Genomic DNA, 17,751 nt, shown 5'->3' on the forward strand with positions numbered 1-17,751 from the left:
ATGGCATTCTGTTAATAATGGCCACACTTTGGGGGTAGCAAACTGCTCTATGTTCCTAATAAAGTTCCTCCTCCTTTTGCCTAATCAGCTGAGTTTTTTTCCCCTTTCTCTTGCAGTTTAGGCCCATAAACTGAAGCACACACCTCTCTCTTTTCCTTTAATGATATCAAGAACCTCAGCTAAAGCAGCTACTGTCCTTCATAGGGTTTGGTTTGGTTTGTTTTGAGATAGGTTTTAGGCCCTTTGCTTGGAATGCACCACATCTGTTCATTTTTTTATGCCGTAGTCAAACTGGGCCCTGTTAGTAGGAGACAATAAAATGTCTATTGCTAAGTGACTTTCCTATTAATTCACTCTCTTTATTTCACATAACAATATGTCTAAAAAAGTCAGGAAATTAAAGGAATGGAGCTTCTTTGTACCTAAAATAGAGTCAAAAGGTCAGTTTACACCAAGTCTTACATTATTTCCTTAAACATTCACTATTTGATCTGTTCAACTTACTTCAACTGAAGAACTCTTTTCCAGGAAGTTCCAGTTTATTTCGATGAGATGCTCACGTGAGTAAACTAGGCCTATGCAGGCTACAACAATAAAACCCCTGAGCACTTCAGATGGTCAAACACACTCCTTCCCAGGCTGCAAGAGGCTCTGGGGAGGAAGGGACTTCTCCAGACTGAGTCTAATTAATTGCCCTAATTGAAGTAATGTGAAGAAAAGACTACCTGATGTATTCCAATTTTCAGAGGGATTTGAGGGAGGAATGCTGAGAGGCAGCAAATTAAGTAGTTTCTGCAGCCCTAATTCAAGTTCAAAGCCAGCCAGATGTGTACGAATTAGAAGATGTCAGCTCTAATTCAAATACTCCCTGATCTTAAGGTCAGAAAACCACCATGATTCTCTAGTTTGCACTCGTGCATTAACTGACTGTAAAGGCTGTACTTCCACAGAAGTGGGTAGATCACCAATGGTACTGTAACAAGGTATTTTCTGATAGCCCATGGGAACTGGGAGTGTTTGGCAGAGCTGCCAGAGGAAGAGCCATCCTGGTTTCTCCCTGTCCTTTTTGTGTTAGCTGGTTCCTAGAGAAACTAGATCTATTTTCTTGATAGATGGAGTATAAATACTTCATCTTCAAGTATGTAAGTATGAGTTTTCTCCTTTTTCCAGAAGAGGCCTTCAGGATACTGTTTGCGTTTTGTGGTTGGTTTTGTGTTGTTATTTTCCCCTCAAATATTTACTATTTAATGCTATTATATCTGTCTTGCTTTTCAAATACCAAAGTCAAAAAATGAGTACATGACAGTACATGGTAAGTAGTCAGTGTGACCCCAGATTAGCAGAGGTCCTGCCTAAACCCTATGAGGCAGTGCCCTGGATCAAGAACAAGCACCAGTCTGAACACACAGAGCATGATTACACAGCTATTTTCAAGGATGAGCTCTCAGATGAGCACACAGCTTTACACGAGCCAGTAGAGCAATCAACAGGAAAAGGCAACTGGCTGTTTGATATCCCACAGGCAGCCATGAAGTGTGATTTTGTAACTCCTTTGTATCTTCAGAGTTGGGCATTCCACTATATAGATGTGTTGATTTCACAATTCACAAATACACTTGCTGTTTCATAAGGCACAGATATTAATTTTAAATACATTTCTCCATATCCTTCAAAACTGACTTAAAACCTCAAACTAATAAATCTGAATTAAAATTAATTTCAAATGTCTTCACTTTTTCCCCATGGCAATAATCAAGTATTACTTTTAAATTATTTAGTTTCTTATTACAAAAATAATAATTAATACATAACACGCATGTCTTAAACCTGTTTTCTCAAGCTGCAACAGAACCTGAAGAAGTTTCTTTGTTAGTCATTGCAATGGAAGTTCCTCAGGAGAACTGGAATTATCAACCCCTCCCAACCATCCAGACTCATGCCCTTCTCTAGTGCGGGACTTCTCCATCAGTCTTCCTTCCTCTCTCAATTTCTTTGCTTCATTAAGTAAATGTGACAGTTCTCTCTAATACGGTTCTAAAGAAACAGAGGATCAGGGTATGTGTCACTGTGCAAAGAGCACAGTATTTGCTTTTACTCTCTGGCATTTATTTCCCATGCAGAATGTGCAAGCTCCAGAAATGAAGCATGATTAGAAATGTCAACCAAAATGTCAGATTGCCCAGCTGCTGACACCTGAAGTATTTACCCACCTGCTTGCTCCAAAGCAACCATTGTTGCCTGCTCAATTAAGTCACGCTCAATGAAGCTTCTGAAGTCTTCACTGTACACACTAAGGTCTGGCAGTTGGAATGTGTAGATGGGCATCTCCAAAGGAAACTGTTCGTTGCTGCACTCATTTGCTACATGGGATCGAGCAAGGGAGACTATGGCTGAGCTGGCATGAGAAATACCTCTGGAAAGACGCTTTTCTGTAGAGAAAGCAAAGAGATATTCTGACCTGTAAAACTACATAAAAGACCAGTCAACACCAAGGCTGGCGAATGCCTGCTTGTCTGGGTGTGAACTACACCTCCTTGATAAATGAGTATATTAAAAATAATGCATTTCAGCAGTCTGAGATGGAGATTCGAAATAAAACCTGCTAGAGCAAATGGTAATGGTCACCATCCTGTACTAGAAATTAACTGCTAAAGGTAATGACTCATTTTTCTTAAGGTTTCAGTTTCTGTTTGGCAGACGACGGAAGCTGTCCTTTCTTGTGTGGAACCAAGAAAGAACAGAATTTTACAGCTGAATGCTATTCATAGATTCACCCTAATCACACACTGAAGGAATGCAAAGACTGAAAAATGAATTTAATTTCTTTTTTAACCTTTTTTTTTTTGGTCTCAATAAGCACAGAAAACCACATACAGCAGTGCTGTATGACAGCCCCTAATTAATTCCTTTTATATGTACCACAGGATTGCTTGGGGACAAAGTATTTTTGTACTTTCATCACACATTAAAAAATAACTTGCAGAACTGATGCAAAGCTCATGTCAAGTCAAACATGTGAAATGCAGGCTCTAGCAGCAGCTTTGTGAGCGCCATCACAGTGACACCATTCATAGGCTGCTGGCAAATGACTTCCAGCTCCCTGCAGACAAGCACAACTCGCAAGCAGACAAGCTAGAAAGCTGCTTGCCCATAGAAGTCCTGGAGAACTGTTCTTACCTTGAGCAATGTCATCCTGCCTTTGCAGGCAGGGCCGCTCTGCCTTTGTCACCTGGGGAGGCTGCTCTGGCTCCTGCTGCTTGTGGTATCTGCCCTCGTTGAACGCCTGTGGCAGGTTGGCCGTGTGTACCTGCCGGAGCTGCTCATAGTCATTCAGTGCCGCTGTCAAGTCCCAGTTTTTGCCTGCCAAATAGCAAAAGGACATTCTGCTCACATCTGTATGTGACCGCATTGATAACCTGGAAACTATCTTTGTATGCGCTTAAAATATAAACCTAAATAGAGAAATCAATCTTCATTCAATCATCAGCAAGGAAACAGAGGTTCTTTGGATAAAAGACTTTACAACCGCTCGTCCCCCAACAGAAATGCAGATTTGACAAACACCTTGAAAGTACACAGCAAATGGACAGAGACAGGAATCCATTTACTTCCTTTTTCTATTTCATAGTTTAGTTTTCTTTATACCATAATTGGAGAAGACCTCAGGGAAGCTCAAAGCAGGGTCAGCTGACTACCAAGATCTCCAAGTCTTTTTCTGCCAAGCTGCCCCCCAGCCTGTATCATTGCAGAGCTCCACTGCTCATCCCTGTTGAATTTTATAAGGCTCTTGTTGCTCAGTTCTCTGTTTAGGTTCCCCTAAAAGGCAGCTCTGCCCTTAAAGATGTCAGCTGGTCCTGCATCTGCAAACTTGATGTTACCTCACTGATAAAGACTTTAAATAAGTATAGAGCCCTGGAGGTACAGCATTTGTTACCAGCTATACCTTAACTACTACCCTCTGAGCTTGACCATCACAACAGTTATTTACCCACCTAGTTGCCCAACCCTTCAGACTGTAACATTCTAACTCAAATATAGCAATACTGTGGGAAACAGTGTCAAAAGCTTGCTAACACTCAGGTAAAAGGTGTCCATTACTGTCCCTTCATCCAGAAACCCACGTGTTCTGTCATACAAGGACATGCCTTGCTCAGATTCTGATCAAATGGCTCCATAAACTGGCAATGGAAGATCAACACTAAATCCCACAGAATTTAACCTAAAGTAATGACAGGCAGAAATAATTCACATCTATACAGCTGTATTCATAGTAAATAATGATTAGTGGCAATGATGGAAAGACGCGACTGTTAGTGATGTGGCACAGAAGAATAAGAAGCTTCCTTATCTTTTGATTTTGCAGAGCAGCTAGAATGCAAATGCAAACCACTTTAGGAGCCTTTATCTTACACATCAGAGAGAACTCTCTCCCTCAGAGATTTTAAAAGTCTTCTAGAAAGCCCATAACACAGGACAGAGAAAACATGCAGGGAGAAGACTCCATGTCTGAGTGAGCTGCTCATGGAACCTGCCAATGCAGAATCCTCTAAAAGATTTGCTTCCAAGCTCCCACTTCACCACCTCCCATAGGACCACATTGCTATGACCAGGGGTAAGAGAATGCAGGCTAATATCCAGAGATGGAGAGGTCTGCTTAGCCCACGTGGTGAAGTGGTACTCTCCACTTCCCAAACAATAATAATGAAAAAACACTGAGATGTTTGTATATTATATTCAAAACGATCTTGCTGCGTTAAAGTGCACACGTGTCCTAGCGCTCTCCAAGTACTTGTTTTTAATTGGAAAATTGCAAATATTTAATAGCAAGCAAAAAGATCTCACTAATTATGTGAGACCTTCACAGCATTTCATGAACACTTTTCCAGATTCAAAAGTAACCTGATTCTGACTAATTCAAGATTTATTACACCATAAAAGCTTGTCACTTTATGTACTTTGAGAAGCTACATTATCTGAGTAGCAGTTAAATATAACTTGTTTGCTTACACAAAGGAAAATAAGCCAAAAATAGTACAAACAGTTTTATACAGATTAAAAGGTCTTTCACTCTTACAGTCATCTCTGTGAAGAACAAAAACCTAACTAAGGCAGAGAAAAGCCAGCACAAAGAGCTGTTACCTGCAGGGTTGAACTACACTACCTCTGGATTTGATGTACTAAACGCCATTGTGAAAGGAGTATTAATATCACTGAGTAAGAATGTTATATACACCCTGAGCCATCCACGATACAAACCACCATGTCAGTGGTACAGAACCATTATGTGTTATGCTGTAATCTTCTATTAGAAAGCCTGTAGGACAAATGTAAATTCAGTGAAAACTGTCAAGAGATCCCAGAACAAGCACTCGAGTTACTGACAGCATTTCTTTCCTAAAAATCTCCTTCAGATTCAATGTCTACAATCCAGTCAGGGTTCTGCTCTAACTACATATTCCATCAGAATCAAGTTGCCCAACCCAAACATCAGAGAATCATGAGTGTGTTCCCAAGACTGATGTGATCACACAGCAGCGTTTGGAGTGGCGAGTGTTTTTCTTCAGTCCTGTTTTTTGGATGCTCTTACATTATGTTTTTGAAATCATCTCCTCAACCATGAGGGCAGTAAAATAAACCATTTTTAAAACCACCAAAATGGCAATAGATATAATTCCTCAAAGTGTAGGTTTAAACAAAATGGTGTTCTCCAAGTACTGACAATGCTGCAAGTCCAGTGCTACCAGACTGCCAGCAGCAGCCTGTGTTTATTCAGTACAAATCCTTGAGTAACATGCCCCTATTAATGGAACCTAGACAGCATTTCCTCTAGTGTCAGGGCATTCCTTACTGGTCATCTGCTTGAGATATTTTCCTATTTTATCTTCTAAAATCTAACAAAAACCACTATGCGTGCTCTGTGAGTGACTGCTGTGAGATGGGCTTTGATGTAATAGAAAAGCAGAAAATCAGTAGACTAAGGACAGCGGGATTTCGGTTAGTCTTAGGCCAAATATAATAATCTTATATAAAAGCTCTATCACCAAAATTACAGTCAGCCTTCAGAAACTTGCCTCACTGTCAGATTTAGAACTAAATTGCATTGTGACTCTCACATTATGCTCCACAGTACAACTTCGTAACAACTTCTCATACAGACTTGAAACTATTCATAAAATTTCTATATGTAAAAGTACCTTACAGAGAAATACTTTCTTTTCAAATCTCTCATCTCCATGGAGTTGTCCCCATCTCCTGAGCAAACACACCAGTTCAGCTTCAAAGCATTAACCTTTAGACAACCAACACCGGAAATGATTATCACACTCACTTTCCCAATATTTGCTGGAACCTTCAAGTATGAGAATGAAAGAAAAAAATCCAACCAAATCAGAGAACATATTAAGCACCTTTCCATCTGTATGGGATATTGGTTTTGAATATTAGCCACCTTTACTGATTAGCAGATGTCTTTTCAGCAGATGTCTTTTCTGTACTAGAAACACATAAGCTTGCCCACTTTGCCAAGGCTTCCTCTCGTTTTGTTTTGTATTTCTACCAGTAAATATAAATCACAAACCTTTTGTTTTTCCCATTGTTCATAAGAACCAGAATTCATTAGCTATGGAGGATTAAAGAAGAAAATTCTTCAGGCAAAGTAGAGGAAATGGGAGGCAGCAAAGAGAATTAGGGGAAAAGACAAATGGAGAAAGCCAGAGGCATTTATAAAAGACACTGTGAAGAAAAAATAAGTACAAAAATGTAATGCAGGGTAAAATAAAGTAAAAGCAAACAGCTCTAATGAGAAGTGTGACGTGATCTGGACCATAGAAACAGGCTGCAGAAGCAATGGGTAAGCTAGGAACAAATCAGAAAGATGATTAAATTCAGGGATGCCCAGAGCAGATGATCTGAACCAGGATTTCTGGCAGTGTGACATGGCAGGTGGGAAGGTTTCAGCTTGAATTTACTGAAGAAATGAGTGGGGCTTATGCCTGTGGAGATGACTAGAGCTAGCTCTGCCTAGCTCTCCTTTAAACTTTGCATACCAAAAGCTTCTGAGTTTCCAGATCTGTATCTGACCACTTTCCAAACTAAGTTTTGAAAGAAAGGAAAAAACCCCAACCAAAACCCCAGAGGTTCACTGGGATAGAAACAACAAAAATGAATTCATGTAACATGCAAATCAAACAGATTGCCCCACGCCTCACAGAGCAGGTCTCTTCTTCCTGTCTCGCTATTTGTCCAACAAGTTTCAACAGCCCTCTCATTTTTGACTCCTCTGGGCCCTAGGAAAAAGACTACTTTCTATTATTTCTGTGTGTCTGATCCCTGTTCTTCTCTGAAACCTCCCATTCCCTGCTCCTCATACAAGTCCCTAATCTGCTTATCTTTATTTTCTTTAATTGTCATCTCCTGCACAGACCCTCAACAGAAAGGAGCAATCTTCCCTACCCCACGGAGGTTCCACCTGCCACAGGCACTGACATGCCCTGCATCGCAAGGCTGAAGGAGAAGCAACATCTAATTCATATACTTTACGTATTAAATTAAATCAAATATGACTTTTTGTTGCAATCTGAAGGACAAAAACAACACAAGACTATTTTTCACACTATTTTTTTTCCTATTATCTGATGCACCCTACTGCTCACTAACTGCTGACTTGTTTGTATAATTTACTATTGTCTTTAAAAAGTATTTTACAGGCACAAAAATGTTATTTCAGTACATTCAGTACAATTCCATCAGAAGACAAATCACTGGTAGCACTGTATCAGCTAGGAGCAACCAAACTGCTCCAAAGCAGTACTGACACAGCGGGTTTACATGAAAGGCTTTGAGTTTCTATTGGTCCGAGAACATCAGTCAGAAAAAGCTGGAGCAGCACAAGTCTGGCTAGAAAACACAGGTAGTGAATCACATTAATTCACAACTCAACACAAACAGTTCTCTTAGTTATTTCCAGAACAGGTACATGTGCTACGCGAGTCAGCAGGTGTAAAATCCAACAGGACTGAGAGATCTCTGCTTTGAAACCAAGTCTTTCCAGTGTGGAAGAAAAGCAACAAAACAAAGAGCGCAGCTGAATAAGGACTGGAAGATGCACTCTGGGGAACTGGAACTGATGTTTAGTGCAACAGACAGCAGGCATCCACGTGAAAGGTAAATCAAAAAAATAAACAACACTACAGTGTCAGTTTTGTGTCCTAAAAATTAGTTTCTTGAATAACAACAGGTTGCATTATCAGCCTGAAGAAAAAGCAAAGACATAGATAAAACAATACATAATTTAAGAAGCCACTTACTCATTTTGGCCTGGACTAGTAAAGAGTTAAGGAAAAAAAAAAAAGGATGCTAACACAAAGCACAGGACTCACCTCTGCAGCATTCACAGAATCCCAGACTGGTTTGGGTTGGAAGGGACCTTACACCTCCTCTAGTTCCAAGCCCATGTCATGGGCAGGGACGCCTTTTCCAGCCTTCAAGCCCCATCCAACCAGGCCTTTAACACATCCAGGCATGAGGCAGCAACAGCTTCTCTGGCCAACCTGTGCCAGTGTCTCACCACCCGCATAGTGAAGGATTTCTTCCTTATTTCTAATCTCAGTCTCCCCTCTGGCAGGTTAAAACCATTCCCCCTTGTCCTGTCACTACAGGCCCTTGTAAAAAGTCCCTCTCCAGGTTTTTTGTGAGCCACAAGCTGCATGTATGCTGCATCATCCACCACAGTGGATCCAAACAATACAACTAGATAGAGCTCTCTATTGAAGCTCTCTTGGAAAAGTTTCAGTTACATTCTGACAAAGCCCCGATTTCTTTCAACAGATGTGTTTCTAACTCCTCTCACTTTTAATAAGCTGCTCAGTTTGAAGGCTGAAATCTGAAAGCAAAAGAGCACAAGAAACTTTGGACTTTTGCTTTAAATCCTTTGCCTCAAGACTATCACATAATGTAATTTTTTAGAAAAGGAATACACTCCACCATCATAAAGGTAGCACAATTAGCACCACCCAGGTATCACAATAGTTTCTATAGTACTTAGTTGCATTCATCTTTGGTTTTCTGGTGAATAAGGGACCATCTTGATTTTTAACACAGTCTTTCTCTAGTCCATGAACTTGATCATGCTGTGTGAGAAAGTGGCTTCTTAATGTTCTGCAGCACATGAGCACTCCTTGCTTGCTCAGTGTTAAGCACATGCTTTTTCAGACCACAGCTTGCACCCTCTGATAACAAAAATCATAGCCCTATGAAGCAGCCTACGCTACTTCAGCTGTACCGGTTCTGGAGTCTACATTTTCCAGGCAGGTAATACCTGGGCAGCAAGACCTGAACGATGTGCTACTATGTATTCTTTGGGTTTTTGCTTTTTACTGTTTTGGCTAAACCAGCATAGCTTAGTGGGGTTGTAACAGTTAATAAATTGACTGTCTTTCACGTCTTAAAACAGATGTAATAAAACCAGAGAACATTTATCATTAATTAGCAGGAATAGCAAGCATGCAACTATAATGCACTTCACCCCGCCAAGCTTTCAAATATCCACCTACTCCAGTATGGTAAAAAGAACATTTGAAAGGTCACCAGCAATTCTTGATTTTGTGCTTGACAAAATGCTAGAAAGGATGCAATTTCAGATAGGGAACTAGGAAAGATCTAAATAGAATGGACCACAATGAAGGGCAGCTTGCAGCAACAACACAACAACATGTACATAGGAGTTCAGCGAAGGAAATTTTACAAGGGGCAGGAAATGCTGTCTAAAGCTAAACACAACCAAGACCACGTAAGAAAAAGGATGCAGAAGGGGAAGGTCAGACAGAATTAAACCACTTGTGATGCAGCCTGCATTTACAGTGCAAGAACTGCTGGCACAAATATCTAAGAAGCAAAAGCAATAAAAATATCCAGTAAGAATTCATGTGAAAACTTTCACAAAACAGGAAAGGGAAAAATGCCACACAGAGCGAGCAACTTGGACAAGGTTACAGAATGATGTGTTTCAGTAAATAAAAATGAGGTCTATCGAAGCACAAAAGGATGGTGCAACCGAACGAGAAACTAAGTTGAAAGGAAGACAGCATCATTTTTCAGTGTGGCAGAAGTAAGAAAGTAACAAAGGTATTTTGGTGAGATGGCAGGAAAACTAAAATGGACACACCTCTTGGAATTTTTAACCACTCTAATCGGGTACAATGTCTTCCATCTACTTGACATTTGATGCCATTTTTATTGTTAATGCAACTCACACTTGAATGCAATACAATTTAGAAAATATTTTTGTTAACAAGTGAGAGACTACTGAAGAACAAGTACCAGCACTGTAACTTTCAAGGGGTTTGCCACTATTTCTTAACTATTTTATTAGCATTGTCTGTATTTTTACTAGCAAATTGGAAGACAATGACGATCCCACTAGTACTAAAACTAACACCAAGCATCCACAGGAAAAAAACCCTCCCTATTAAAATAGATAAACCCCATAGTGTCCCTGCCCACAGAACAGGAAAAGTCTTGCTGGCAGACAGAACTTTTGTTTCCAATATCATCCAAGTCAGTACAACTCCTTCCAGTCTACTGCAGAGAACATGCCTCTGTGACTCAAATACTCCATGCCAGCATACAGAAAGGTGTCCTTGGCATAGCAGCTGTCCCACAGACACAAAACATTAGCTGTTAAGTGGGAGGCACATCATCTCCCCTTCAGCCCATTTAACAGAACCAGCATTTTACATTTGTAACTGCGGAGAAGTTACAAATCAAATAAACAAGCACAGGAATTTTCAGCAGGAATGCTTGATTTGTGTAGTCCTTCCCCTTATGAAGGTGAAAACTACCTGTAAGGATGTACAATCAGAGATGTTTACAAATGACTAAACACAAATCCAGTATTTGGCAGGCTGTATAACACAGAGGGCTCTTATTCCATTCATGTTCTCCTGTGCCATCTATCAGCTTAAATGCATGTTACAAAGTATAACAGTGCAAATCTCCGCATCATGACATCTTCTTTCCAACAGGTACTAAATAAGAACAGGAACTCAAGACAGGCTTTATTTCTTCCAAAAACCTTACATGCAAATCCAGGCTAAAATTAGATCATAGATTTTAAATCAAGATTCTGGTCCTCGTTCTCAAAGGAAAATGATGTAGCAAGGCCATGGTGTTGACATATGCCTCATTTTCTGCTAAAATGCAGAGTCACTCAAAGCTGAACAGACAGCTGGAAATGACAATTTTGATCTCTGTGTAACAAGACATTGGTAGCAGTTCAGCTTCCTCTTGCCTTTGCCAGGGCTTCCACAAGAGAACTAAAAAAGGAACTGTCTGAGGGAGGGCAGAATAAGAGACTATTTTGGGGAGTTAGCTTTGTACACTCAGTCATGTGACAGCACTGTCAATTTCTCTCCCCCCTCCATTAATTACATGCTTCTCTTTGAATTCCATTTGGATACGCTGTTCTTTGAGGAGATGTCTCTACCTACTGCATATCTGTCATGTTCCATATGGTCAGTCTCCTTTACTGCACACATCTCATGACTGGAAAGCCAGTCTCCGGATTTCTGAAGTCATGAGGAACTACCTCACAATTAAGTGCTATATAAAGCTGGAAATAGACAGCAATTGCTTTTATGTAAGGGTGAAATTTACATCATTTATAGAAATAAATTAAACCATTTATACAAGGACAGGTTTTCAGTTAAATATATTGAGTTTGATTCAGTTTTGATGATTATTTTTAAATTATTATTCCTTTTTAAATTATTTATAAACTCAGTGAAGTTTCAGAAAATGCACTGCCTGCTCTCTATAATCCCACATACGGAAGTACGCTTTCAGTTCTTGGGAGCGCACAAGCAAGGTAAAAAACACAGAAATGCTGAACAATATCTCAAGAGACATGAAATGGAACAGACGGAAGAGTTGGGACAAGTCACCCAAAAATGAAAGTGAAGCTGGAAATAACATTTTAAAGAAACAAATGGTTTAGCAAATGTGCACAATCCACTAATGCATAACTGGCACAGCTAATGCTACAGAGCTGAAATTTCTGAATATTAACTTACAATTAATGTTATGTAGTTGTAAGCATCTTAAGTATGGAAGTCCAGTACTAGAGTTTTATACCAGATAGCCATGAAAAGATTGTAGATTGCTTTTGTTTTCATAAGGGTAGCAGCACCAGGCAAAGGCACGCTCTTGGCCTTTACTGGAAAAAAAAGATTCCAGATCACTGATTTCTATTCTTTTTAATCGGAATCAAGAGAGAAATGGGAAGTATGATGGAATTTTTCACATACTTTTCATTCTTACTTAATTTTTTGAGTCCATTCATACATCCACATTAAACTGCACCATAAATTATTTCTGTGCTGCACCAAACACATAAAAAATAAATAAATAAATAAAATGCTGGCTATTAAAATCAATGTGGAACACAATTATTTTCGCTAGCAATTAAGAAGTATTATTGACACTGATATATTTATAGATATGTTCCTCACACGAGATTAAAGGCTGAGTATATATTTTCAGCATTCAAGAGCTAAACAATTAATCACTGAAAAGTAAAATGGCAAAAGAGAATGAGTATCAGAGAGACCTGAAACAGTGCTATCGGTGACCTGTGCAATAAACAGCATCAGAAGCAGATCTCCCAGGCAATGAAGACTGAGCAGAACAGATGACCTCATTCTGATCTGGAGTTTTGCTACAGTCTTAAACATACAAGTGGACTCCAACGGAATATTCTGCTTTTCTGGAGTTCCCATTTTCAAAGATGAAGATAACCCAAAAAAACACACAGAATACTTCTACTTAATGGTAAAATTCCTTTACAGTAACATAGAATCAACTGTGCCCTGCTAAATCCCAAACTGTGTCCTTTTTTACAAGTATCAGATTGTCTTTCAACCATCTAGTTTCCTACAGCTCCTAAGTTCCTCATGAAACACATGAAAATGTCTTGTATTTTTCAACTTAGGAAAATATAACAGAAGTTCACATTGTGCTCTTAGATACTGCTAATTCAAAATGAAGCCTTTGTCTCAAGGAATTATGTGTAAAGCTGGAGTAAGATTTACAGTGATGAGAATGCTCATGTTCTCAGGAAGGTTGACTGAAGAAATCTGTTGTGGCTTTTTTTTGGGGAAGAGATAAACTTCTGGTCTTCCTTCCTCCTGAATGAAAGTGCACACAGACAATATCTCAGCTCTGCAGCAGATGTTTTTGATACAAAGTGATCTGCTTCAAGCATAACTGATTCCTGAACCATCACACTGTGTTATGTTAGATCCAATTTCCACGTCCCCAGAGTCAAATGCTGCTCTGAAAGCCAAGCAACTGTCACAGTCACTCTCCACTCTATAATTTGCTGACATATGTGGTGCTCATATATTCTCCCCAACCCATGATTTTATTTATCATCTGGTATAGTCAGCAAATAGCATTTGGTGTCCTTTTATTTGCATAGGGACCTACTCTTTGTTCTTTGGTTGATATTTAATTATTAACATAAAAACATCAGGATTTATGATGTCTTGGAGATGCCATGAGTTTGAGGAAACTTATGTGCAGATGTGCAGGCTCTCAAAAGGTAATTCCTGCTGGGTATTTACTTGAAAGACTCTGCAAGATTAGAGATGATGCTGTAAACAGCTATCAACCAAGTGTCCTCCCTGAAGTCCTAAACAACGATGAACACTGCAGTCTTGTGATTGTAACCAAGCTGAAAGAACTGTGCTTCCCATTTTAATAATTAGCTGTAGTAGTAACCAAGAAGTGTGACAGGGCTGGTAGAAAGTTGTTCTTTCAACTGAAAAGAATGACGGAATTAGTCTGGGTGGCCCAGGACAGCATGCAGAGAGAGAATGTGAGGAGTGCTAAGCAGGGGTAAGAAAAAGCCCTTCAGTATAAAACAGTACAGAAAGGCACCAACAAGAACACGCAACCCAAACCAAGCATGATATGTTCTATGCACAAGAAACTGGCAGGAACTAACAGAACAAAGAGCACTGCAGCTTCTGATGGAAGACACATTCTGATACAGAGACAGATCACCTGGAGAATTCAGCCCAGAAACTGTTCACTCAGCTATTGCTCAGGCAGGCAGAGACACTGGGCTCAAGGTAAAATTCATACTAATACCAAGAAGGGTACACGAGAGCCTCCTGAACTGAGAGAGATAAGATGCTGCTCAGGTTAGCTGTAGTACGTCAACCAGATGAGAGGAATATTCTCATGATCTTGGCTACCTTGGGTTCTCATCCTAGAAGCAGGCATGCAGCTACTGGGATGTTCAAAGCTATAAAGTCATTCAAAGCTCTGATTAAGCCGTGTTACTAAGAGATCAGAGAGTGGAATAGATGTTGATTACTCATGTGATTGTGTATCTTTAATAGATACATATGAGTAATAAGGTAAATGATTCTGTGCTATTAAAACCTCTGCTAAAAACAACACATAACCTGTCCTTTGCAGTATGCCAGTTATGCAACTCTACATGACTATAAATCTAACATTGCTTGCTGTGCTTCATTAGTATTTAACACAAATGGTCAGCATTGACAAAACACATCCAATCATAAATATCATCACTGTTATATTAAACAGTTAGGAAAAGGCCTTAGTTTTAAAATATTTCTATGTGGCTTAATAATAAAAAATAACAAATCACTGACTCAATCCTAACACATAGGTCTGTGACGTCTCAGACTGGAATCTCAAGTTTCCTTACAATACTCAAGAAAACCTGAAGAAAACTCAGTCAAACAGATGACTTACTGAAGTATAGGTCTATGTGCTGTTAAGCCCCTTCCGCCTTCACATACCTTCCTTTGCACTTTGTCCAAGTCTGTACATGTAAGTTCCCATAGCTGTATCACATAAAGAGCAAACAGCAAGTAACCTACAACTGGCCCTTCAGACTCAATTAGCAACAGGTATAAAACAAAAACTGTGCATCAGACAAACACAAACTAAGCAACTTTATCCAGCAATGAATAGCTGATCAGACAGATGGAACACTTTTCTCAACACAGACATAGCAATGCCACAAAAAATAAAATCAATTTCTTAGGCAGAACTAAAAAAAAAATCCCATTTTTAATTTTGATGCAGCTTTAAAAGTCTGCATTCATGTCCATTTTCAGATGTACAAAGTACTCATACCATTGAAATAATGCTTTTAAGCCAATGAAATCTGACCTCCTTGACAGTTAAGCAGCTGCATAAAAGTCTAGAACTGGTAAATTTGAAACCTCAAACTGAGCACAGACTTGACCACAAACTCCCTGTGCAATGCTAAAGTGAACTTGGCTAGAGATACAAACAGCAGCATATGCAATGTAATTGCAGAAAGGCAATCTTTGTGCTAGAAAGATATTTACCAAAATAGCCCAAACATTTCTGCATACATTCTTTTGAATGACAGAGGAAATACAGAGGCTTGGAGCTCAACATGCTTACCTTATCAAAATTAGATAGAAAAGCTACTGGTTTATGGTATAAGTTATTTTAGGACACTAATAGCTGGCAGGAAGAACCAGACAGAAATAAAATAGAACCAATACATGTATGCATATGTATTTTAAAAATCTTTACATCTTCAATCAAACCAAAAATGAGCTCTTTCTGGAAGATGTGCATCAAGCACAACAAGCAGAACATGTCAGTGAAACAAGTAGCTGTGCTAAATAAAAAGTTCAACAGAAACAAGACTGCAGGGATCCTAGCAGCAGACAAGCAGAGTACAGAAACACCAACAGAGCAAATATTTAGGACAGCTTCTGGCAATTTAGAAAAATCTATATGCAATACATATGCAATGTATAGAAATTTTAGCTATCTGTGTAACAGTCACTGTGTATTTAACCCACCCACTTGCTGATGTATACTTTTAAACTCTGCTGTAGCTGCTCAGTAGTTACTTTGATTTAACACACAATTTCTTAAAGCATATTAAAATTAAGATTAAAAACAAAAGACAACTTTCAGGAAAAGGCCCAGTGTACAGTATCAAGCCCACAAAACCACTTTGCAATATGTATACCACACAGATATCACGTACTCATTTCTAACTTCCCATCTTCACAACTGCTGTTAGCCCACATCAGAAGAAATTAACAAAACCAACTATGACAAAATGCCTTCAAATATCAAAGGGGTCTTTACACTTTTAAGCTAATAAACTTTACACAACTACAATAAAATGAATATAAAGACCCAGTTATTTTTCTGATATAGGTTCTCAGATGCTTTCTAACTGAGCCACTTTACTCCCATACCATGAATTTCAGGTAGCCATATTAATCACTGGCTGGTTTCTCTATCACTTTATGGGAAGTCCATTTCAGACTAAACTTAGCTGCTTTGCATAGTGACCCAAAACAGTTACAAGTACTTTCAGGCAGCTGAAAGTGACAAAATTCAGCTGAAGTTGCCTCCCCTCTCCCCCTAGCACAGATTCTTTTAAGGCATGACTGTTAATAATCAAGAACACAGCCATCTAACACCAAAAACTTATATTTTTTTTCTGAAAACACCTACCTTAGTACACTCTATGGTCAGCTTATCACAAGAGTTGATTTACCAGTCAAAATACCAGTGTCTCTCTTTTCATGACTGACTCTTTCTCTAAGCAAGTGGCGAGCACAGGAAAGACCTGTGTCCAGCAAGCTTACCTTCAAGTAAGTCTCTCGCCAGACCTGGTTCTGCCCCTGTGGACCGAACAAAGTCTGACAGGACTGCATCCATATCAAGAGTCATGTGATCATTCAGAGATGCTGCCAGGCATGCAGCAGCAGGACTCGCTGGTCGGCTAGAAGGCATCCATCTGCCAAGGAGAAAAGGCAACAGCATTTTAGGGTATACTCCAAGTGATGTAAATCACAGTTTTCATCCCTTCCCCAAACAGTGCTATTAAAATGTTTAAACCATTCAAGTTAAAACAACCAGGGATGGTCTTCCACCCCTGCCTTTGCCTAAAAGCTAATGACCATTCACAGTGGAAGGTTTTCCCTTTCCTAACATTTCATATTTTTATTGTTTTTTCTTATGGGCGGCCTGTAAATAATTCTGTAACTTGAAGACTCCAATCCAGCTAAACACAGGAACTGTGCCACAGCCAACAAAAATACCTCTGCCCTTCTGCAGTCTGCATCTACTTTTTTGTTCCCTAAAATGCAACGTTCTCCACAAATATCAAATAAAATTAAAGCAGGCACTTCCCGAGTAGTTTGTGCTGAATAAGCTATGAAGAAAGCTGTCACTCAAAACACAGTTATGCTAAAGGCTGGTGTAGATGATCTCCACAGGTCCCTTCCAATTCTGTCAAGGTATCTGTGGTTCTAGCCTGTCTGCACCACTGCAGAAACAGTGCAAAGCAAAGCAAACAGGATGAAATGAAACATAACATAAGCAAAAGCATGTGTTTTGCTTTTGTGCCTGCTATTCATCATTGGACAAAGTTTACCTTTGAACATGAATTAATTTTTTCTGTTAATTCCTCTTCATAGGCTCAGCTGCAGCTTTACCGTGTGCCAAGGGTAAGTACTAGTTTGAAGATTTCCTACTGGCAGCAGATGATACTGGTTGGCTCTTGCTTGTACCACAGCTACAGAGAAATAAACTGTGAAAGAAATTGGAAACCAGTTGATTTCACTGTTCCCCATTTTAACCTTATAAAAGGAGTGCCTTTGCTTTCTTAGAAATTGCCTTTTTCTGCAATACATATCCCAGGTAGGATACGAA

The 17,751-nt window shown here is 39.4% G+C and overlaps 1 protein-coding gene across 6 annotated transcripts in view; it reads right to left on the reverse strand.

Moving 5' to 3' along the window:
• The window catches only part of OTUD7A (OTU deubiquitinase 7A), a 148,761-nt gene that overhangs the window by 25,489 nt on the left and 105,521 nt on the right, over positions 1-17,751 (reverse strand). For all 6 annotated transcript variants that reach the window (XM_057399120.1, XM_057399111.1, XM_057399095.1 and 3 more), the window contains exons 5-8: positions 17,474-17,629; positions 16,683-16,834; positions 3,178-3,360; positions 2,211-2,429 (exon numbers count right to left, since the gene is read on the reverse strand). In XM_057399120.1, coding sequence (XP_057255103.1) covers positions 2,211-2,429; positions 3,178-3,360; positions 16,683-16,830 — 550 coding nt within the window. In that variant the 5' untranslated portion in view covers positions 16,831-16,834; positions 17,474-17,629. The remainder of the gene's footprint in view (positions 1-2,210; positions 2,430-3,177; positions 3,361-16,682; positions 16,835-17,473; positions 17,630-17,751) is intronic.

The sequence above is a fragment of the Pezoporus wallicus genome, unplaced genomic scaffold (genome assembly GCF_028554395.1).
Source record: "Pezoporus wallicus isolate ANWC-B61680 ecotype Strahan unplaced genomic scaffold, APGP_CSIRO_Pwel_v1 contig_3952, whole genome shotgun sequence".
Taxonomy (NCBI): domain Eukaryota; kingdom Metazoa; phylum Chordata; class Aves; order Psittaciformes; family Psittacidae; genus Pezoporus; species Pezoporus wallicus.